This window comes from Lepisosteus oculatus, chromosome 13 (assembly GCF_040954835.1).
Source record: "Lepisosteus oculatus isolate fLepOcu1 chromosome 13, fLepOcu1.hap2, whole genome shotgun sequence".
Classification (NCBI taxonomy): Eukaryota; Metazoa; Chordata; class Actinopteri; order Semionotiformes; family Lepisosteidae; genus Lepisosteus; species Lepisosteus oculatus.
The window spans coordinates 9,470,975-9,495,063 of NC_090708.1; the positions used below are offsets into that span (position 1 = coordinate 9,470,975).

General features: G+C 37.0%; 1 protein-coding gene across 1 annotated transcript; it reads right to left on the bottom strand.

The window, feature by feature from the left end:
• Nucleotides 1–11,567: 11,567 nt before the first annotated feature.
• LOC102698301 (claudin-16) lies at nt 11,568–18,373 on the bottom strand. The gene is made up of 5 exons (XM_006637645.3): nt 18,087–18,373; nt 15,799–15,901; nt 14,958–15,122; nt 14,537–14,728; nt 11,568–13,114 (listed from the first exon to the last, which is right to left on the bottom strand). Exons 1-5 carry the CDS (start codon nt 18,198–18,200, stop codon nt 12,963–12,965), a joined length of 726 nt encoding a protein of 241 aa, XP_006637708.2. The 5' UTR covers nt 18,201–18,373; the 3' UTR covers nt 11,568–12,962.
• Nucleotides 18,374–24,089: the final 5,716 nt, after the last annotated feature.

Consider the following 24,089-nt stretch of genomic DNA (forward strand, 5'->3'; position numbering starts at 1 on the left):
CATTTGTGAATTGCAGATGCTTTTGTTTTTCTGCGGAGGAGGAAGTTGAGAGCCTGTTCAGAGCCGGTTCAACTAGATGCCGGAAATGTTTTTCTAATCCTTACATGTGGAAACACCACTCTGTCTTCTGAATGAGCCTTATGTCTTCAGAACATTTACAGAGGTTTTTCAGATGAAGTCGGGATTCACTTTGTTTTGTGGTACAATACCAAACATCCAAAGGGTCCCCAGATGGTACTGAAAGTTACAGCCATTCACATGTAAACCCATGTTCTGTGTTCAGGCTACAAGGAGGTACTGGCAACATGATCTCATCACATCTAATTAAAACTGGGCCTGGCCAACTACTGGGTCAAGAGACCACCATAGAAAATGGTTGTTGCTGTAAGTGGTGTTGATCTCTAGGTGGCACTGTTCTCTCTGGACCAAACCAGAGCCCCATTATGGGGCCACTACTCTACTAAGTTTGGCTTCCCCAATCTGGCCTTTCTAAATTTCTCCCTTGATTCAACTGGAAAATTAAATACCCACATCATCTGATCTGTTGCATGTATCGCAGGGTAGCTGGAATATAATGGCTGCCATGTTATGAAGGTGGGTGCTGCACTTCAGTGATGGTTAAAGTTGTTCCTTTCCAGTAAAGAAGTGCTTTGGGAACTTTGGGACGAAAAGTGCAATTAATTTGGACTACCATTATCTATTTGCTGGGGTTGTTTATTTTTACTGAAATTAATTCCCATTTAAATCAGATATCTAGAATTCTGACTATACATCTTGATGGCTCTTTAGATAAGGAGAACGTATGCCCGTAGGTAGTAGCTGCTCGCACTACCAGAAACAATGACTGAAATTGTCTCTTTCTCATCTCAGGCAATGTTTCCAGCAGGGCGGAAAGCTTGGTCTTTGGTTTAATGGGGCAAGATGGTACTTCTGCGTATGCTTTCGCTGCAATATACAATTTAAAAGGCATAAGATATTTATTTTGCAAACACAAGGTGTCATTAAGAGCTCTTAGTATAAACACAGCCTTTCATATAGCTACATAAATAAATTTAAGACTAGGAACGTTTACAGACTACCCAGGAAATTGAAGAATGAATGGTCATTATTGTGAAAGGTAATCTTTGCATCAGAGTCAACCTCCAGACAGGAAGAAGTCCCCAGGCTTTTTTCTTTTACTGGTAAGGCTGAGCCTTACTCAAAACCAGGTTTCTAAAATGATTTTGACAAATGACTTAATCTCTAACTCACTTTTCCAAAAAGTGCCTCATTGCTATTTTTTTTCTAAATTAAATTGCTATCATACCAAGTACAGTTAGTCTAGGCTGTGAGATACCTTTAAGGATAACATACTGTACACTGAATTTGGATTATTATTGCTATTATTACATATTATTTGGAAATCTGACACAGCATCTGTGTATTAATCAAATTTAAATTTATACTTGCCATATACCATCTACTGTATATGGTACTGTATATGTTTCTCGGTGTAACCTGTGGCGCTTGCTGTTCAGATTATTGGTATATTGACTTACTCCTGTAAAAATAACATCGGAGAGAGTTGTTAAAATCTGAAGGAGCTTACACCAGCGTTCTTCCACAGATCATTATTGTGTGAAAAAGGCATAATAACTGTCATCTACCTCAAAGTTCCTGGCATAATTGTAGAGAAATCTTTTTCAAGCCTATTGTTGCTGGAATAGTTTATCATCTTGGGAGATACAGTAGTTACAGTAGATACAGTAGAGAGAACAACAACAAACCTTGTCTGGGAAGCTGAATTCCAGGAGAAGGAGTGATGCAGGAAAACATAGATCTTTACCACAAGGTCATTGACATTTAAGGTGTTCTTGAAGGCCTCCATTGAAGGCAAGTCTAGAAAACACAGAATGTATTCAATCTGTTCCACCACAACTCCCTTGAAGATAAAATACTGTATGTGTTCTTCAGACTGTGTCCATTAGAGTTTGCTACTGTTCACAATTAATCTGAAGTAGTGTACAGTGTACCATTGCTAGAGACTGGGAAGAAGCTTTCAAATTTGAAATAATGGCAAGAAAACTAGAGATGCCATTTACTCGACACAATCTTATGTCCTCTGTTGAACAGAAGAAGATTACAGTAGACTGATGTGAGTCATAGTTTTTTTTGTGAATGATCATACAGTATAAGCAAACCTGCAGAAATTGACCTTTTCTACTGCTCGGCTGTGGGCGACTTAAAAAAAATCAAACTCTGAATCTGTTCATGCATCTGTATTCTTTTCTATATCCCCTGTAAAATCAAGTAAAGGTCAGATCTTATTGTGCCTATCTTTTAGCTTGACTGATGAAGCAGTGCTGTGCAGTTACTGTAATTCTGATTGGACATCACTATTAAGATTCTTTACTGAAACAAAAACATCTAAATGTTAACTTCTGGGGGTCACCCACCCCAGTCCTGAGAGTTACAATCCTGCTGGCACTACAGGTCACTCACTCTTAAACAACTGGAACAATTTCATTTTCACCACTTAAGCAGGTAGTTGCTGGAATTGCATAGATCATTAAGATATGAACACACGGTAGTTCTCAAAGTTGGCCACAACTGATCAAATTTATTTTTCCATTTTTTTTCCAAATTGATTATTAAAGCACGACAAGTAGGAGATGCTGGGTTGTGTCTCTGCAAACCAGTTTGGCCACCTCTGCTGCACTGCATTGACTCCATTTCAAATATAGTTTGCTTTAAAAAAACATAACATCATTCAGGAAGTATATACTGTATAATAGTTTGTACTATAAGTTTACAATAAATATATACCGTATGAATATACTACCCTTTAAAATATATTTTTTTCTTCATTTGGGAGTTATTTTTGTAAAGCACTATGGACATGAAACTGGAATGTGTTTGGTTCAGATCCCAGGTTGGTTTGTGGTGTTGTATTCTGACCAAGGTACTGTACTGTACTTGACTCAGATTGTTCCAGTAAAATATCCAGCCGTATAAAAGCAGCGCCCGTAGTGCCATTGGATAAAATCGTCAGAATAAAAATCTAGAATGAAGAGCATCAGTCATCCATAACACATTTAAGGTTAAGCAATACATGCAAAGCCCCACCATATGTAAATAAGGTATTCGGTTACAATTTTTTCAAATTGTTGTTAATACTTCTTGCTTCTATTCCACAAAATAAATTAATATATCACCAAATTCGTCAACAGTGGTTATTCCTCAACCACTAGCCATTTTAAACAAGGTAACGCGCAGCGGTCTGGTGAAGAGTTATTTCGTAATTTTAATGCGAAGAAACGTGGGTCAAAAGTTTTATTTTGGTGAGAAATCGTCTGAAAAGCGCGGTCATTCTGTTTTTACATCATGTCAAAGTACCTTATTCTGGTATCTACTTTCAGTGCACGGCTGTATTGTGGAGAGCGAATGCGATTTACTGCACCGGTCAATCAGAAAAAAAAATTCAAGTCTGAAATCGCGTTTGTTTTGCAGCTATCATTTATTCTCACCGTATTTTCCTTAATAGGAAAAGTGAATTTAGCATCAGCTAATTAGAACCCAGGGTCCAAATGCTAATTCTGTGTGTTTGGAATTGATTCACATAATAGATTATCTTTCGTCGTTTTTATAATTACAATATTACATAACAGCGCCAAGTAAAGGAAGATCTACCAATCTTTGTAGCATTCCTAAATAGCCACTTTGCTAGTTTTATTTATATATTTTCCTCCTGATAGACATTATGAACACCAAAATTGAATAATGGCACCAATATAATATGTTGTGATTTCAATGACTTTCTGTATATTTAACATCATAGTACTTTTATGAATTGTGATGATTCTTGTAATACTGCTGGAAAAGGGCAAGGAATACCTTTGCCGTGTATTCGATCCAAATAATAGGTACCTAGCCGTGTATAAGAGCTCTTCACCCCGTAAATGTAAATAAAAAATGCAATTATTTCTTTGTTTTGTTCATTTCTAATACAAAACAACGGGAAAAAAACGTATTTCGAAGTACAGTATACTGTATATCCCAGAAGCAGGCATTACTTCTCTTACCTGGGCACGAGACAGGTTGTGAGATACGTACTCACTGCCTCTTAACCTGAAAAGGCTCACAACGTCGGGAAAAACAACATACACACCCAACGATATAGTCCGTACGTCTTTCGGATATTTCGTTGGATATTTTAAAGATGAAAATTACTTTTGAATTGTTGAAATGTCGTCCCGGACAAACTTTCAGCATTTCCACATTGTCGCGAAGTGAGAAAATAAGTCTTTAGCCCCGTTCTCCGTGCCAGCTGCTTGCCTCAAATTAATTTCATTTTCTTTTTTTTTACCCTTTTACTGATAAGCCTGGGGCGAATCTTCAGGAAAAACCGGTATAAGGAGTTAGAACAGGCATGTGCAATACAGTTTCAAGCTCTGAACACTTAAACTCCTTAGAAAATAGATTAGTATTAATGAGAGGCAACCATCGAAAAATGCTTTGACTTTGCATTCAACATTAATGGGGAAAAATGTAATAATACATTTTTATATTTAAAATGATAATTGAGTTGCATGTAATATTATGTTAACTCATTTCTAGATTGAGAATGATTAATTATAACGAATAATAACAATTGAATTTATTTAGTGCTTTTCATACCAAACAACCTTTCAGTGTTTGTTATATGAAGGTACCATTTGTTTCCATCAATGAAGTGTAGCCGCCGTTCTGCACAGGCAGCCTCAGTGCACAGCAGATCAGGCAGAGAAGTGAGAATTAATTTCACCAGATGAATTAATTGGGAGCTATAGGAAGCCCAGATTGTTCAAGCCCAGAGTGGAATTGAGTCAGGACACTAACACCCCTAATTACACTCTTATGAACAAGTAGTCATGACCTTGGTTTAGTGTCTCATACAAGGGATGGCACAGCTTGGTGTCCCTGGTCACCATAAAGAGATATTGGCTTTTGAACATTCTTGTCCAGGGTACAGAGTTTTACCTGCTGGTACTGCACCACCACACACTGAAAAGTGGGTAGGAAAGAAATAATTTTAATTTTTATCAAATGCTTTAACTAAAATCCCTTTTTTGTAGTTGCGTTGCACTCAAAAAATACCCCAATTGACTGAAGAGAGAGAAAAAATGTTCTTCAGTACTCTAATGTTCTCACTGGGTGAGCTGGATGTCTGTGAGATGAGTCCTTCAGCTTGATCAGAAGGACAGAAAGTACAAGAGGGATTCAAAAGAGCAACTACCAGGAGTGGAAGATTCAAGGAGCTGGCGAGACTCAGGCCACAGATCTTCAGGGTGTAGAAAACGACTTGTCAGAACAAGTCCCGCCAAATTATCACTGTGGACTTACACTATAGATGTCAGGTGTCGTCCTGATGCTTTTACAACAGAGGAAATTTCAGTGTGCTTAGCTAACCATAGCAGGAGTCTGATAATAAGAAATAATTCATTTATAATAGACTTACATAGCTTAATTGACTTAATTAATAACTTGATATAATTAAGGTATTGATTATTTAAGACTTAATTAGCAGAAGTCTGATAATGAGCAAGTCTTAATTTATGCATCCAGAGGCAAATGTTAAGTGAGCTGTAGTCATCCCATCTACGTGTGTAGTCAGCCTGCAGGATACTGGAGTGGAGAACATATCAGGGAAGCCTAGTAGCAGCAAGTGAACTAGTCCTGAACTTGCTAAGCACCCCTACAGGTAGAAAGCACTACAGGTAGTGCCTCTCTGGAGGGATCTGCTCAAGGGCAGATGGGAGTCACTCGCAGCAGGGTCCTAACCTAGAGATAGTTTTGAGTTTAAATGCTTTCTCATTGTCCCAGTGGCAGTGTGACAGCTAAACTGAGATTACACTCCATCGGCTAGTAGGAAGCAGGAGAGCAGCTTGTAAGACAAATAAGACTGTGTGAGAGAGCTGGATTGGAGAGCAGCAGGGACGTCAGACTCCAAGAGATGTTTGAACATCATGTTCAGATGGAGTTGAGCCAGAGCAGCACTCAGAGCAGCTGGGTGTCCTCCTGGCTGATGGCTGACTGTACAGGCTCAAGCAGGCAACTGCATCTTATCCAAGTCAAGATGTAAATGCATGCGTAGATCACAGTGAACTCTATTACCAAGTGGGGGAATATCTGCAGAACTCCAGCAGCTGGGAGATGTACTGTAGGGGAACCTCAGCTCTAGAGGAAGAGTTGTTGGGCATAAAGCTGCCCAAGACCAGGGATTGCTCTAGCAGTGAGTGGGCCAAGTAACGTTTGTGTTATTTTACATAACTCTGAAAATGTCTTAAACTTCACACTTTGTGGTTTGAAACAAAAACAGGTTAATTGCAACAGGCTTCAGATCAATCTTCCATATCCTCAGCTTGATGGCAGAACTACTGTATATTGAATGAATTGAAGATAAAAGATGACATCACAAGACTGTTTCTGAATGTCCACCTGTAATTCTCACTTTTATATGCTTCCTTCCAGTTTGTGATTTATTTTTCTCACACTAAAGCTCAGGGGTGAAGATCAAATGTGCTTTCTCCCATTTGCTCAAATCTGGAATGTGAATTCCTGGCCTTGGGCAGCTGCTATGCAAAGAACTGAGAGGTAATAATAAATTGGTCCAATTAACTAATAACAAGCTGAGACAAATCGTTAAGACCTCATCTACAATAGAAACCTGCAGATATCCCAGCACATCAGGGCCAGAATTAGACATGCTGTCCTACTGTATATCTGTTTCATCAGAAAGTAATAAATAATACACAAATAATGATTTAATTTAATCATCTCTGGTTTAGTTATTTAAAAGCCTCAGTGAATTTTTCAGGTTAAGTATGAAATATTGCTAGTAAAGTAATTTCTCCAGAGTCTTTACAGCTGAAGATAATCACAGACATTAAAATGAACAGTCCCAATTAGAAAAACCCTGCTTCAAGGAATTCATTCTCTGTTGTTTTCCTTTCTGTTCTCATTTATGTTTAGGTTTTATCTAAGAGATCAAGGTTATCACTAGTTCTGCAGTGGTTCTTTCTTAAGAGATAATTCTCACTGGGGACTGTATCCTGAGTTCCAGACCCAAGCAGGTATCTGGTCTTCTACACCTGCAATTTATCAGCTTCACACACAATCACTTAATCATCTTTCTGCTTCAAAATGACCTGCAGGTGACTCAGCCTGCATTCTCCACTGCAGTAGAGGCACTCAGAATCCAGCCTCCTCTGGCTGAAGGAACTGAATGGAATGATCTGATTTTGTGAAGTGATAAGAAAGAGGCAATTTCCTTCTGCAAAAAAAAAGAAAAACAGGAAGAACTTGTGTGTTTTTTAGGTAGTTCAAGCAGACTAAACCGAATGAGAGAACTAAATATATACTGTATACTGTACAGACCACATAGGCTTTAGGTTTTAAGACATTGTTGGTGAATGGGCAATTAGAAAGTACATTTTTCAATTTTACAGTGAAACTACAATGAAGATCTTTGCCTTCAAAGCAGACGTAATTATATAAATTATGGGCTTTCTTATAAGGAGGATAAAAAATAAATGCAAGGACAGATCTTTGGAAAAGCATATATCTTAAAACTTTAAATGGCACGATTGTGTTGGCCGGGTTTCAAGAACTGATATGTGTGAATTGTATCAATAATTAACTGCTTTATACCGTACGGTGTCCCGGCAATTCTAAAAAATATTATGAGTAATTATATTCATTTTATAATTCACCAATATATTACATTTTTGATAATGCTACCAAATCCATAACAATCAAGGGGCAAATTATCTTGCCCTGCATCTTAGAAACAAACTATGAGATGCAAACCTTAAAGGTTCTCACAACAAGACTGGGATCTGAGAGGCCACTTCTTTATACATTTAAAAGTATTTGACTAAACAAACATATAGTATGTTTAGCATAGACTAAATGCATTTAAATGCACATTGTGTAATATGTAAAATTACAAATACTGTTTGCATTTAAAGGTATTAATTTGAATATACACTATGTAAACACTGAAACATAATATTATTTTTGTTTTATATATACTGTATGCCTTGCTCAGAATTTCATCTTTACAAGTCATACTTTGTTAATGCACAGTAATGTTTCATAAGTATTATTTTCCATATTAGATTTATTAGCAGTATATGACTTACACATTAGAAATATATGTAGATATACAATTTAGATTTTGGCAGATATTGAATAATGATGTAGGTTTACAATTCTAGAACACTTTTAAACTTTTACTCACACACTTGAATGACCTCTGGAATTCTATTACAAATGTAATCTAAATCTCTAAAACATGGAATTGGCCTGAACAAAAGTAGACAATTTAGAGGAATAAATCCTGCTGTACAGTATTAACGCAGTCCACATTAGCATAGCTCTCTTATCTCATAAAATCAAATGTTAGACAATGTTTACATATAACAAAACAATGATGAAGTATAGTATGTTGTGTGAGTTTTAGACTTGTATATTTTACTTGACACTTACTGCCAGGATCGAGCTGCATTCCTTGTTTGTGAGTCAGTTTTGCATTATCTGGGCTTCATGATTTATGAGCTATCAACTCTTATACAGAAAACAAAAGAAAGCCAAGATCCTCCCAGAGAAAGGTGATTACATGAGTCATTCTCTGTTACTACTGGTAGGAAGGATTGACACTAGTTGCTATCAATCTTGTAGTACTTAATGTTTTAATATGGATTACTCTCCACTTGCATATAGGGGGGTCTACACAAGTTTGGTTTTGGTGTGTGGGCTGTGCTCCTAGCTTCCTTCTGAGGGTGAACAAACACGCATTCTCACTTCCAGGTTCAAAAATAGACAGTTTTGCTCAAGGCACTTTCCTTCACGCAGGAATGACATCAAACTGGTTTCGTCTTTCCTTTTTAAACCAGTTGTAAGCTGTTTAGAGCAGGAAGACCATCAAGAGGTGGCTTTTGGAAGCTGTTGGCCGTCTTTACCCATGAAAAATGAGCAGAACATTCAAAAAGCTTATTCTGGATCTGATTTATTTCAAACAGAAAGCACATTTGGCTCACAGAAGTGATACCTTTAAGAGGATGTCTTTGGTCACAAAGTCATTTTCCTATTTCCCTTTTTCAATTGTTTTTTGCACCTGTGTACCTGCCTCTGCACTTAATGCACAAGTGCAGCGTTTATTAGAAAAATTAACTCTACTAACCAGAGTAACTTGAAGGCTCCATATTTTTAGTTAACCAAGTTGCTCAATTCTAACATTCTTATGAATTCCTTATTCTGTAGATGGGTAAAGCATAGGAAAGATATTGGATGAAAATGATACATTGATTGGTAACCCAAATCAGTTTTGTCCAAAGTATGCATTTATTTCACAGCTACTTCAACAGTATTGTTTTATCTTTAAATACTTTGCATTTGCACATATACTGTAAATACAAATGTATCCTACAGTTAGGTAATGAGTGATGGTACTTGATAAAAATTATAGTTGCTATCATTCTTCAAAACGAAAGAAGTACTGTATACTGTAAAACATATTTCTTAACTGTGTCTTATGTTAGAGATTTTCCCTTTAGAGAAAGACAAGCTGCAGTTGGAGGGTTGGACACTAGGTGGCGAAGATCATATTCCACATCAGAGGACCTGTCCTGGATGTTTCCTCTGATACTGTACATCCAATTTTGTGGGATCTGCAGGGTAAGTGTTGTCAATCTGTTTGAATTCCAACAGCTGTTTACACAACCGTGTTTGTGAAAATATAGAAAGAAGGAATTTCGCTGTCTGTCCTTTATGCTTTTAGTATTATAATGTGTTTACAGTACATGCAATGATGAGCATACTGTACGTCCTGCTCCTACAGAATATTGCTATGCAAATCTGCATAGCTACCCCTATGGACAGTGTGTAGAAGTAAATACACTGGTGATTTTCAGAATTTTGTCATCAAAAGCATCACAAGTGCCTTTTTATTTTTTTTAGACCTGACCTGATTCTCCTATGTGCTGCTTTGCTGTTACTGATACGGTTTTCTCTGTTCCCAGATAAAATGACATTTTTTTTTTGATGAGTCATTCTCCCGAGTCATTATTACTGTTTGGGTGTTAAGGCAGTTTTAAAATTAGCCTTTAACTGCTAAAGTTACTGTTCTGGTTTTGCCCTGTCACCACTGAACGTTACCTTGCTTGACAATGGTTTTACAAAATAAAAAGAAAAGCACTCAACAAATATAATAAAGAAAAAAGGCAATATTAATACTACTTTTTATAATAAAATTGGAGGGATTTTAACAGTTGCTGCATATTAACAGAACTGCCATTCTGTTTTACCAAAACACATACACATTCACATAATACAAGCATATTGTTTGCTTGTATTTTATAAACTGCACCAGCATGAAACACACAGTTGTGCTATTTTCTGTACACATTAGTTTGTAATTTAAACCCCACAGACTGAAGGAGAAACAGGGTCCCCCCTGTCATGGTGACAGGTGTGCAGCACTAGAAGCCATGCTCTTGTAAGACATTAACCTTTAGCAATTTTAATCAGGGTAATCAATTCACACATGGCTACACAAGGCAGACCAACTGCACTGAGGACCTTCCCATTCTTGAGGTCTGTTTTTCCTTTTTTTCCCATTTTAGTGTTTGTACACACTCCCCAAAAAAGTATATCCCTTTATGTATAAAATAAAAGGAGCCTTGGTTTGAAAAACATAATAAAATTGGATGACACATTCTATGTCAACTGGAGTTAAGACTCTTGGTTGCCTACCTCATTCTGAAACATGTATTACATGAAGATTATACTCCTGTAATACCTTGTTTACTGAGATATCTTCTAAGATATTAAGTAAGCTCCACTAATTCCAGAATTCAGCTGTTCATGGGCCAAAAGAACTGTTTGTCATAACATTACTCATGTTCTCTGAGCAGAGCACTGCATTCCTGTGAACCAGGTTAGAGTGGACTTTAAGGTAATTTTGCTCATGCATACAGTACAAGACATCGAATGCCCTACAGTATCTCCAGGTTATCTTAAAGATGTTTTGATAATAAGTTAATTAAGCCTTCATGCTGCTGAAGGTTTTAATGTAAAATTCTGTTTTCCCTTAGTTTTATGGGATAATTTAGAAACATCTTTGTGCTTTTCAGTTTTCTATATTTTTACTTCTGTTAATACTTTACTGAGAGTGTGTGCTGTTGTACAATACATCACCTTAAGTTTCTTGAAAAGTGCTCATAAATAAAATCATATAGTTATAATATATTTATTTGTTTGGCAACATTTTGTTTTCTGAAATAGAAGAAGCACCATAATGTTTTACGTCATGACTGTTTTGTATAATGTAATTCTTTATATCAGGGGTCTCCGACTGAGGTCCTGAAAAGGTCAAATTCCAGAAGTTTGAAACATCACCCTGAATTAGCTTTCCAGAAACACTTGTAAATTATTGACCAATTAATCAAATAAATTGGTTCAGTTAAGGGAAATTGTATCACCCAGAGATGCAAATTTTTGTTCTTTAAAAATGTGTGAATTAATGATTATTATAATACCTGCTGGGATGGGGCTTTACAGAAGCTAGGTTGGAGATTTGTATCATATCTCATTACAGTTATCATGCAATGGTTGTTCTGGCACATATCAGGCTGTAACTCTTTTGATGCTTACAAAATACACCCAACAATAAATTATCAGCCCTTTATTCTTGGTAAGGATTAGTTTAAGGCTTGTCACACACAGGAGCAATTTAGAGATGCCAATTAGCTCTTCTAATGTGTTTTGGGAATTGAAGCTGGAGCACCTGGAGAAAACCCACAGGAATGAAGGGAGAATATACAGAATCCACACAGAAACATTCCCAGAATCAAACCCATAACCCAAGAGCTGTGAGCTCTGGTTTCACAAACACCTTATGTTTTCAAATTTGGGGTTAATGTTCACCCTTTCAACAGAAAACTTGTTTTTAGTAATATATTTCTTCACCAAATCAGGATAATGTACATCATATATTCAGAACAAAGCACTTTTGGCAACAAAAAGGAAAAAATACAAAGTTTTTGTGGAAAATGTTACTGTTTAATACGGTTTTCAGCTTCTCTGAACACATTGAGTGAAGTTTAAGCATGTTAATCTCTACAGACTAAATATTTGTATTTATTGTGTCATTGATTAATCTATTCTAAAATGTTATTTAATAAAATATTCTTTTACTTCAATATCTGTGTATAATATTAATGTGATTTTATGTCAGGGAATGTCTTGTTTTTCACCTGTTCTTCATGTTGAGGTTTTGTCTCTCTTTCATGCTCCCTTGTCCTGCATCAGAGATTAATCTGGATTTTTCTGGTAGTCTGAACACAAATTGACTTTGACATACTAACCTTTTCTTTTTAAGCAGCTTGTCTTAAAGGCACTAGTATGGGAGCTTTGAGAAAATGTTTAGGAATTTGATGATAGGTTAGACATGTCTGTTGTCATTCTGCATTTCCAAATTCTCCAAAAAAAAGATCCTCAACAACACACCAAATAGGTAATTTAAAATATTGAAATATTATCGAGACAGCAGCACACCTCTTAGCACTATTGTCTCTGTGATGTTCAACATACTGTAAACAACTGTTATTTTAAGAACTGCATCTTAAAATGTTTTTTTTTGCATTCCTGAAGCTACATTTATGCATCAGTATTTCGAAACATTAAGAAACAAATTAACACAATTCAAACATTCAAATTGGAATCGCAATGAAATAAAAGCCATCACGATTTTACGTTGACATTGGAGAATAAAACACAACCTAGAAATTCCACACGGTGGCGCCGTTGTCCAAGCAGATGAACTCGCTCGTCTCTCGTTTGAAGCATCAAGCGTGTTGACGAAGATGCACACTGAGCGCAATATTTTTGGAAGCGCTCTCAGAGTATCAGGGCACGCAGGCCTGGGCATGATTCTTCCAGCTTTATACTCTGGTGTCTATTGCATACATCTTGGCGGTTTCAGTTTTAGTGTAGGAGTACGTTGTAGTTGACGACTTTCTAGACTTGGTCCTGTCTCTGCTCCTTGTTCTTGAGTGGTAGTTGTACGCAGATACATTTTGTCTTGATCCAACATCTGAAGAATATGTAGGAGCAAAAGAAAAACTATTTTAGGGTTCATGTTATGACTGAATCAGAGGTGAGTTTTTTCCACACTGCACTTGAATTGTAATGTGAAAACATTGACTTGGATTCATTCTTAGGGAATTATGAGGAACTCAATAATCACATTTATATTGCATTTTAAAAAGCAAGGTAATATTTAGAATATTTTAACAACATAAGAAAAGCTGGTGACTGGGGCAGGACATTCAGTCCATCAGTGATCATTTTCCTGCACACTGAGTCATAACAATACAAGCATCAAGCCCAGACTTGAATGTTTCTCCACCTCCACTTCATCCCCTGTTAATGCTTCCCATGTATTAGAAGCTCTGAGTCAAAGGTCTGCGTATAGAGCAAAAGATAACTCATTTTGCAATGCTGAATTTAAAATGTCACAATTTTATAGTTATATCCCCAAATCTGCTCACAGAACTTAAAATAACTGTTATTGGTTCAATTTAAAATTCTGACAATCTTAGTCAGACCAGCCAAGTCTGAAAACATTACATTCCTGCTACATTCCTGTTCATAGCTCATCTTCTATAGCTTCAAAGAAAGAATGCAGCTATAGGCTAACATTACAGTTGGAAGTTTGATCAAGTCGCTAATCCCACTTTTAAAAGCAGATTGACTTTCAGAGTATTCAAGTGGAGTAAATCATTTTCCAATGAAAAGTTCTTAAGTCATAAAGTGCTCAACTTATTCTTCACGGCTAAATGGTGTTTTGAAAAGCCCCCGTTCTGTGAATATTATTGTTCTTTGTCTTTAGCTTTTCACATTTTCAACAGAGTGGAAAAGGTCCAAAAATGAGCTAATAGATCCTAGGGGAAAACGGTTTATTGTACTGATTGCTTAAGATTGATTAGGTTGATTATGCAAGATGCATAGATTAGTTTTCATTCATTCTCATTCCACAGTACTCACATTGAAAGCACGTTTCAGTTGATTAATTGAATTGACCATCAAAGAGAAATATTAAAATGAATGAATGGCCCTTATATATTAATCTCTCTTCTTTCTAATTGTTCTTTTTTTACTCCTAAATACAGTAAGAGAAAAGAATAAAGATACAACTCTATTAAACTGCACCTTCACAGATCTCCGTTATTCCTGGATGATTAAAACAGAAACCAGTTAAAAGGTAGTAAAAATGCAGGTTACGCACTGTACAATTTAGGTTTTCAGCATTATTTAAGTATTATCCATTACAGTCCTTACAGAATATGCATTTATTGGTATTGTAATTTAATTACAGTTTCTTTCTGACCAGGACATTTTTCATTGCCCAGATAAGGAACATTCATCTGTGAAAGTGAATGCTTATTAAGCACTGTAAGATACCAAATGGAGAAACATTGTGATCCATCGATAAGCTCCAGAATGGCGGAGTTACCTTTGAAGAAGTACATGCAGCATGTGAGCATTGTCCCAGCAAGAGCACAGCCCATTGCACCCGCCATGCCCAGCCAACAGGACCATCCCAGCTGGTACTGAATCCCCAGGAACACATTTTGGAAAAACAAGGTTGAGCGCTCCACGTATATACTGACAGCATACCACACTGAGGCAGTCATACCTGGAACAGCTGAGAAGAGTAACACATGAGTGCAAGGCATTGACAATGAAGTAAGTGCTGCTTATTGAGTCTACGGCACATCCACATGATCGACAGCACCTTTTTTTTAAACTCTATTATTCTGGAACTAGTAGATGTGGTCAGACTTCTTGGGTTACTGAAATCTGCAAGCAGCCCTCACTGATAATAAAAGTGTGAGCCACAAGACCTGCCATGGGCTCCATGTACAGTACTGTACCCCCAAGCAGCAGTGTAAATCCTGCTACATAGCAGATGCGCAGTTTGATGTCCGGCTCATTCTTCAGGAACTTTATGCAGTCCAGCCCAAGAAGGAGGAAAATGAAGCCAAATCCAGCCAGGATGTCTGCTATTATTATCAGGGTCCGAGTTGCCACCAGCCTCACTGGAAAACAACAACAGTAGGCTCGCTACATAGTCCTGTGGATTCTTATGAGCATTTAATAGTACTTTTACCATTTTTTGTTACATTATGAATTTCCTTTGTCTTCTCAGTTTGTCATTATTCTTCAACACTCCCTATCTACAGCTGTGTCACTCAAACCTCAGTTCTTCCTGTAATCTGGAGAAGCGCTCTCCATTTTAGAAACTGTGAAATGGCTCTTCTTTGTGTATTTTGGGGGTTTGTGGAACTTTTGTGCTCGTATGTTTTGAGTAGCTCATTCAAACGGCTGTGTAGTAGCTGGACTATACACATATACTACACATACAACTGTATCATAGCTGTGTCAGTACTGAAATGTGCCACATGGCAATCATGGCTTATTGAGCTAATGCACTTCTTTTGCAAGTGAGCTGAAAGATGAACTGGAGAACTGGGATTGAATAAGTATGGAGCTTGATTAGAGGGATGTGCAAAGTACAGTATACACACGTCTGTGTAACAGAAAAAAGCCTTTCTCACTTTAATTCACCATTGAAGGATTGTGTTAGATGGGTTTGTACATTAGAAATTAGTTTGAGTATCGATAGCTAAGCATACCATTATAGAATATGAATCAGGTTTCATGAATCTTTATTTAGCAATGTTTTGGATGGCTGCATTTGTATGGGAAACTCACAAGAATGTTCAGCATATATGGAGTCATAATCCTCGCAGGTAGTAACACCTTCAAAGTTATGAGTCACACACTCCCACCACAGTCCCCTGCAGGAGTCACTGAACTGTACATAGAGAACAGGATAGAAAAAGGCAATTTTAACCGCAGAACTGTTTCATATTCTCGACACGATTCTGGATAGAGCTGCAACAGAAACTGATTACTGTATCCACTGTACTTTTGCAGGGAACAAATTTGCCTTTTAAAGAAACTCTGGACTACTGTATAGAGTTTATACTGTATATTAGCCCTTTAGCTGTGAAAAAGAGAAAAGCAATTTTAAACACACCTACCTTCTCAAAGAAAATTATTTTAAGCATTGGATATATATTCTATCATATACTGTAGATAAAAACATATCGTTAAGACTTGGTTTATTACACAAGCATATGCGCTACTGTTTCTTTTGAAAACTCCAGGTAGGATTAAAATAAGAGTAGTAAACGAAAAAGTCCAAAATAAAAACAACAGATATGATGTCTTGAAGTGTAACTGTCAATTTACTGAAGATTTGTTGTAAAAATATACTGTAGATCTTCCTATTTCTTCATCTGACAATGGACTGTAGTCACTTCATCCATGTTTAGCAGAAACAGAACAGTTTATTATAGAAAGCACTTTGGATTTTTAGTGCTTTTGTTTCATTTAGAATGGCTAAACTCAGTATTTGATTGTAATTGACTTCCAAATGAGGTTAATTATTGGTTTAATTCCCAGACATTTTTACTTCTTAACATCCTGATTACAGTTAAATACTGCAAATCCAGCTTTTGTATTAAACTGTTATCTACAGTACCTTCTACCCTGTTTTGTTAATAATATTCTTTCTTTTAATCATTCACCAGGTAACAGAGACGAACATGCTAGACAAGTCTATATAGCCCAGAGCATTGGTTCTCTGCATTTAAAATTCACACTCACGATTTGTTGGTGAGAAAGGCTACTTGCATTTGCATAAAGGCTGCTCATGTAGCAATGGAGTGAGACTTATTATCTGAAACACTTTATTAAGAAGTCACAAGGTACGCTCACTCTTATACTCCACTTAGTTCCTTGTTTCAATGATTTCAACTTGTCCCTAACTGAAACTTTCAAAAGCATGCAAAGAGCGGAGTATTAAAACTATGAATGGGCCATTCCAGCTCTATTATTACAGTTAAATCAAACCCAGCCAACTTTTACAAAGACACCTATGTGATTTTTAGGGTCATCTTTGGACAATATTTGAGTTGTAGTTGAAATTACTGTCAGTGGCAGTGAGCACCTCTTGAATAAATCTTTGTTAGATTTTTGGTTGGTGTATGCAACCTTCTAAAGCTTTGGCTGTGTGCTTTACAAATACCATTGTGGCTTTCATAATTTGGGGTACATCATTATGTTTATAACATCTGGTAGCAGTGAGATTTGTATTAACATCCATAGGTGAAGCTGTGATTTTTGATTAAATAAGAAAACCATATGGGCAAAAAACACAAACATTAAGAAATCTGGACATTATTGAGAAACATTCTAATTCTAATCCATCAGTTTTCAATCACATTAATCCAGCCCAGAATTGACCATGAATGGGATGCCAATTCACCACAGGAGCATACTTCCAATCCTGTAACTTTTTATCACAAATTCCAGATGGGAAAAGTAAAACTGTTTTACACAAAATAACCTATTTGTATAAAGATTTAGCAGCAGTCAATCTGTATATTTACTTCTTCTCTAGAGAGAATGATTTCATATGTTTGAAACATTTTTCCTATTAAAATGTTTGCTTTCAGAGGTAGATAGTCCATACTCATAGATAACTCAGTTATTCTCAAACAGCACTCTAGAGTCACCTGGGCATCTACAAAGACTATCCCAGGGATCCCGAAAACCAAAGGGAAACATTTCACACCCAAACTAGTAGGTTATACAATCAATTCTCTTAGATTTGGATTGGCTCTGAATTTGATCTCTTACAAATAACACTAGTTCAGGTGGGTAGCTGTGTCAGCATGCGTAGGCTGCAAAGGAACAAGTAATAGATTAATTACGGTTAGTTTAGATCATAAACTAGGTTAGTTTATGAAAAAATTGATATGTAAATATGGTTTGTTTTGAAATTACGGTTAGGGTTTTTTATCTTGAGTGACCTTTAGCAAAGAGGTCTGCAGCAATGAATAGATTAAGAAACACTGCCCCCTGCTCTAACCCCATGTACTTCTGTGCTGTTAACAACATACTAACTCTGTTCCCCTTCTACACCCTCCTACCTCCAGACTGAGGTCGGCATCCACCATCCAGCAATCGGACCAAGTCGCCACAATCAGGAAAGCTGTCGAGACCAAGGCCAAGAAAAAGGCCAGGAGTTCCAGAAAGGCCCTCATGCTGTAGGAGGATTCTTCATCTGAGGGATGTAGAACTGAACAGCACTGGCACTGACACACGAACCTAGACCAGATTCTGTGGATCCCTCTCGCTCTGCAAGGAGGTAGTACTTCTTGCCATGCTACTGGGAAAGTGTGCTGCCACAGTTCAATCCAGAGAGCACAGGTAGCTCAAGGTCACCTGGGCTCAACCCCATTCAGCTGGTTCTCAGGCACCTACAGTACTGTTGGCTAGGCGGCTGCATCAATATGTCATGCTAATTAATGCTAGTTCAGTTAAATGAGTGTGAAAGTGTGATGACTTAACAGTCTGGGTAGTAGTTTCTTGGAAACAGCATTTTCAAATTAACACCATTGCTTGGGCAGACAGAACAGGACATTGTAATGAGTTAAGTGCTTTTACACAGTTGTTTCAGTTCTTTTCACCAAAGGGTAGTTCATCAAATATTTCTATTTTTTGGTAGCTTAACCAGCAAAATCAATGACTAGAACACAAGTTTCAGCAGGTCTTATTGTCCAGACATCCATTATTCAAGTCTGGGCAATATTTCTAATAATAATTATTAAACTTGCGCTTCTCTGAACCCTCCACTGTACAGGTAATGGGGACTCCCTTCCAATGTGTAGGACCCATCTGAATAGTGCGACGTAGGCTCACCACCAGTGGGGAGGAGAACACAGTAAAGAAGCAAATTTATACAGTAGATGAGGATTATTAGTAGGCCAAGATTGATAAAGGCTAGGGAGAAAATTGGCCAGGACACTCCTACTCTTTTTGAAAAACTCTCTGGGATTTTAAATGACCACAGAGAGACAGGATCTCTGTCTTACATCTCATCCGAAAGACAGTACCTTTTTACAGTTTAGGCTTCCCTTTACTATACTTGCACTGACCAACATAGACTGCAGAGTGAGTGTCCCCTACCGGTCCCACTAACTCCTCTTCCAGTGGTAGCCTTAGCTTTCTCAGGAGGTCTCCCGTCCAGGCACTGGCCAGGCACACACCTGCTTAGCTTCAGTGGGTTGCCAGAACAAGGGCATTTCTCAAGGGATTGAATGGCAGTGGGGAGAGGTGGAGCACTGTTGACTATTGGGGTTCAGTTGGTCATGCTGTTGTCCAAAAATGACTTTTTGTGGCTTGTTTGTCACATGTGAGCTTAAAGTGTTGGTAACCCTTTGAAACATACAATACCCTGCTGTATGTTCTGTCGAGTATGTGTTAGAGACAGTGTTTCTTTAGTGGTACAGAGGTCACAACACCATTGACAAAGGTCCTCTTATTACCTTATTAAATTTTTCTTAATTTGTTACCTTTGTTTTTTTAAGGCTAATATTCTAGTCTTATTCTGAAAAGAGTTTTCATTATGATGTACTCTATGTGAGTGATAATCCCTCCTGGTTCTGAAGAAATACAGGTATTTCTGACTGTCACTGCACCCTGATCTCTCAGTGTCTTAATTGAATCAAAATTTCCTGAATGGGACTAAAATGTCGCTTCCGGGTCTTTACTCTTTTAGGATATCATGTTATGCAAAACAGGGGTTTGTTTACTGTATCTCTCATCTTTAAATTCCTCCCCAGTTAGTCAACCTGGATTACGAGTGAGTGTGTGAGTGGCTGAAGAACTCTCTGTTCTAGTGGTTTTAATGTGTGAAAAACTAGCTTTTCAAAGACACACTCTGCTTGGGCTGAATTGTATTAAAGAAAAGATTGCATAATTTTTATCACAGATACGCACTATCAACACCCAGTATCTTCATTTTTTTTTATTTGGTAAAAGAATGAAAAGTGGGGAATCATATGGAAATTATTAGGTGCTACTATGCTCTCTAAGGTTCATATATTCAAAATAATTTCTGGTGGATGATGGATCTGATTATCTATTTTTCCTAATTAAAGAGAAGCTTTATTCACAAAGACACACAGTTGCTTTCTTCTGAAAAAACACCCAGCTGTTTAGAGGTGAACACCTTAAGGACACTTAAACTTCAGGACCCAGAGTCGACAGCAATAGCTCTTAACTCATCTTAATATAATTACTATACTGCATTATAGCAGTATTCTGCATTACAGTATACAACCAGGATTGGACCAATCAGAAATATTAGTTAAAGGAAGCCTTGAGATAGACTGGTGATGATTCATGGATTCATGACACAATCCCTCCTTGTACAGATATTGCCTTTTTGATAATAGATGGATGGGCCATTTTAAGAATTTTTGCTTGAAACAGTTGAATATGTCTCCAGTAATGCTGCCCTTGTTTAGTTCAGTACCTCAAGAGACTGTAGATTTTCAATCAAAGACCTTCCGTGCAGACTACTAGGTAACTAGGTAATCTCATTCATTACTACTCTCTTCTGTATGTGTGAATCTAGATTTCTTTTTCTAGATTCTCAAGGCGAATGAAAAAAGAAACGTGTATCAACTAAGGAATATTTTAAAAGACATGAACAGAATTTGGAATGTCTTTCAGTTATTTTAGAGCCTCCAGCTATGAAGTTTGCTTTTGGATCAGATTACATACATTCTCTGTGCACCTTTTTGGTTCAAATGTAATGTTTTGTATTTGTTATGTCTTTGGATTTGTATTGTGTACAACTTGGGGTTTTTTTAGATTTCTTTTTTAGGTTTTGCTTTAATGAAATTAATATAAACACAGCCCCAGTCGGTTACTGCTATATACTGCATTCTTGAGTTACTCCTTTCTGCTGTTATGAAACACTGAAACCTTAACTGAGATCAAAATGGAACAGAGCGCCTATTTGATCAAGTCCAAACATGTCTCAGGACTGGAAAAAATGAGTTTCTTTGACAAGATCTTGCTTAAGGTAGTGTATATATGCGTTGATTTTCCCACCTAGAAAAGTGATCAGTTCTTAGAAAGCAGTTCCTTCACCTTTCAGAAGAAAAGTGAAAAGTACAAAACATACACTTCTATACCAGACTCACAGTACAAATAATGATCAAGGCAATGAATTTTGCTGTTGTTTTGTACCTGATAATAACAACATTACAGGAGCACACTAGTCAGCACTGCGGTGTGTTTAAATAGTGCCACAGTGTTTACTTTTCTAGAGGGAAACAACAGGGTGATTTTTTCTGTGGAATGAAAAATGTATTATGTATAACACATCCTCCTCCCAAATGGGGGATTTAACATTTCTTGGTTGTTTTAGATGCCTTACATTAACAGATTCCACTTTAACAGCTACTGTACATAAAAAGGGCAAGTGGTGCCAAAAAATGTTATCAGCATCGCAAATAAAAGGTGTAGGCAATGTTCTTGTCTTTTTTATTTCAGCAAGAGGGAGGGAGAGCAGGCCAGGAAAAAAACTTCAGAACATATTAATCAGCCAAAGGAGTAACTACCTGCAGAGAGTTAATGTGACACAGGCCCAGACACAGAATCAACAAACTATTGAAAATAATCAGTAGTATCAGAATCAACATTACTGAAAACAGCCGCTGGTGTGGAAAAGTGAGAATAGGAGACTGTTAAATCATAGAACCGTTGTAGGTTTACAAACTTTGCAATGTACAAACATTCTGTTACAAATTACAAAAATGAACTTGGATAATTTTCTCGCAAAGTTATTATTATTTTTTACATATTCTTGGGTTTTTTTTAGATTTCTTTTTTAGGTTTTGCTTTAATGAAATTAATATACTTTGCTTTGCTTTAATGAAATTAATATGTACTTTTTTTCTGGGGTCTTTCAAGACAGTTCTATTCAGAACAATAATTAACTCCCTCTGGTGAGCATACAAAGACGGAAGCCAGTTTTTCATGTTACTAGGTGGGAAACAACTTTCCTACACATTCCTGCTGTTAGTACAGAGACACCGAGTTTAGTTCAGTAAGAGATGTGTTTTCATCATCAATTACAGTAATAGTCCTGTCGGTTCAAATTGTACTGGACTTTCCTTGGGAAGATTCTTTATCTTATCAGTAGTACTGGTAGTATTCTTCTAGTACCAGAGGAACTAACAGTACCCTGGTACTCTTGGCGCGCAGGGCAGCTTGCCCTGACCTTGATTGAAAAGTGAATTTCTAATACATTTATAATTGGAAGAAGAAATTGTGGAGAGGTTCTGTTTTGAAATCCTGCAGTGGTCTTTGGTCAGATTCCCATTTCTTGTTCTTATCTTATTGCTCCACGTGAACCTCATTGTTCAGTGGATACAGTGGTTAAGTCTTGTTTCAGGTACATGTGGGGCTTGATTCTTAACAGTAAACAATCCCATTAACTCATCCTGCAGAAAGGATTATAGTGCAAGGAGAGCCACAGGAAACATCACAATTATGTTTAAAGCTCTAATTGACCGATTTGGACATTTTGCTGTGGCTGCAACAACAATAAGAATCTTGATTCTGCTGCTGATGTCATCCCTACTGTATGTGCCTTTGCCTGCTTATGAATCAGGAATTGTTTTTTCTTTGACTCCTTCTGCCTTCCTTATGTCAGTAAACACCAGTTCAGCCCAGCTCTCAGTGTATCCAATAAGCTTCCTAATCATTGCCAAATCTATTAAATCCATTTGCTCACTTTTCATTCTTTGTATTTGATTTTGAGCTCATCCGATTAAGTGTTAGGCCATGCACTGTATTATAATCAAGTTAACATGAAATAATTCACAATTTTATCAACAGTAAAAGAGCAAAATTGAAATTAATGCCCATATAAAACATCCTGCTTATCGGCAGTGTATTTGTCTGGGAATCTCAAACTGTTTCTTCTTGAATGCTTCTCCAAGGAAATTTTGTCATCAACGTAGCTTTTTAATTTTATTTCAAGTCCTGTAATTCTTTATGAAGAGATTTGACTTCAGTTTTCAGACAAACCTAATCTCTTTTACTGTCCACTTATACCTTCCAGTCCTAGTTACTGGGGTTTTGGGAGTATTATTGTAAATCAATCTATTCTTGTCTCTTCCTGTGCACTTGTGCAAAATAATAATTCTGATCTTGAACTCGCTCAGAAGCTGGTACAGGTTTTATTGACTGGCCTTACTGCAGCTAAAAAAATGTTGGGACAGTGTTTTGGAAGCTTGCTTAAACCTTCCCTGACAACTCTGGATCTTGTCCTGTCTTGATATCATCTATATGGAGCTCTGTAGTGCTCAGTTTCATGGCGCTACAGTGGTGGAGGGGAAGACAGATGCTTGGACTTCTGCAACCAGCACAGCAAAGGAATAATCCTTGTTTCTCACAGCTGTCTGACTCTTGCCCCTGGGTCCCTTAGATTGCAACTTGGAGTGGGTGCCATGCAGGAGTGGGAGGTGGGGGCTGTGGATATGTACTAGTCTGTTCTTATCTTGGTTTGCTTTTTTTACAATTAAAAATCTATAAAATATGAATCAAATAAGAATCACAAAATCTGTACATATGAGAACAAAAAAAAAGTAAATGCAGATAAAAATGACCCCACTATAATAATAATAATAATAATAATAATAATAATAATAATAATAATAATAATAATAATTATTATTATTATTATTATTATTATTATTATTATTATTATTATTATTATTATTATTATTATTGTTACAATCATGCAGATTAAATAAGGTACACATTATATGAGTAATGACAAAGAGGCTAGCACCACCTGTTTCTGTAACGAGAAAAGTCCTATGGCCATTATTGGGAACATAACCTGCCCCCAGCTATGAAATTGTCTTGAACTACTTCCCGAAAGTGTCAATTCCGAACAGACAATATAATCCTCACGTGGCAGAAACAGTGGAAACGTGCAAACTCCACACAGATTGGTGTTCCAAGCCAGAGCTGTACCCAGGTCCCAAGAGCTACGAAGCAGCATCCCTAACGGGCTGGTGCGTTTTTGTAGCGCTTTGTAAACAAAAGTCTGTTTTGCAGAAAGC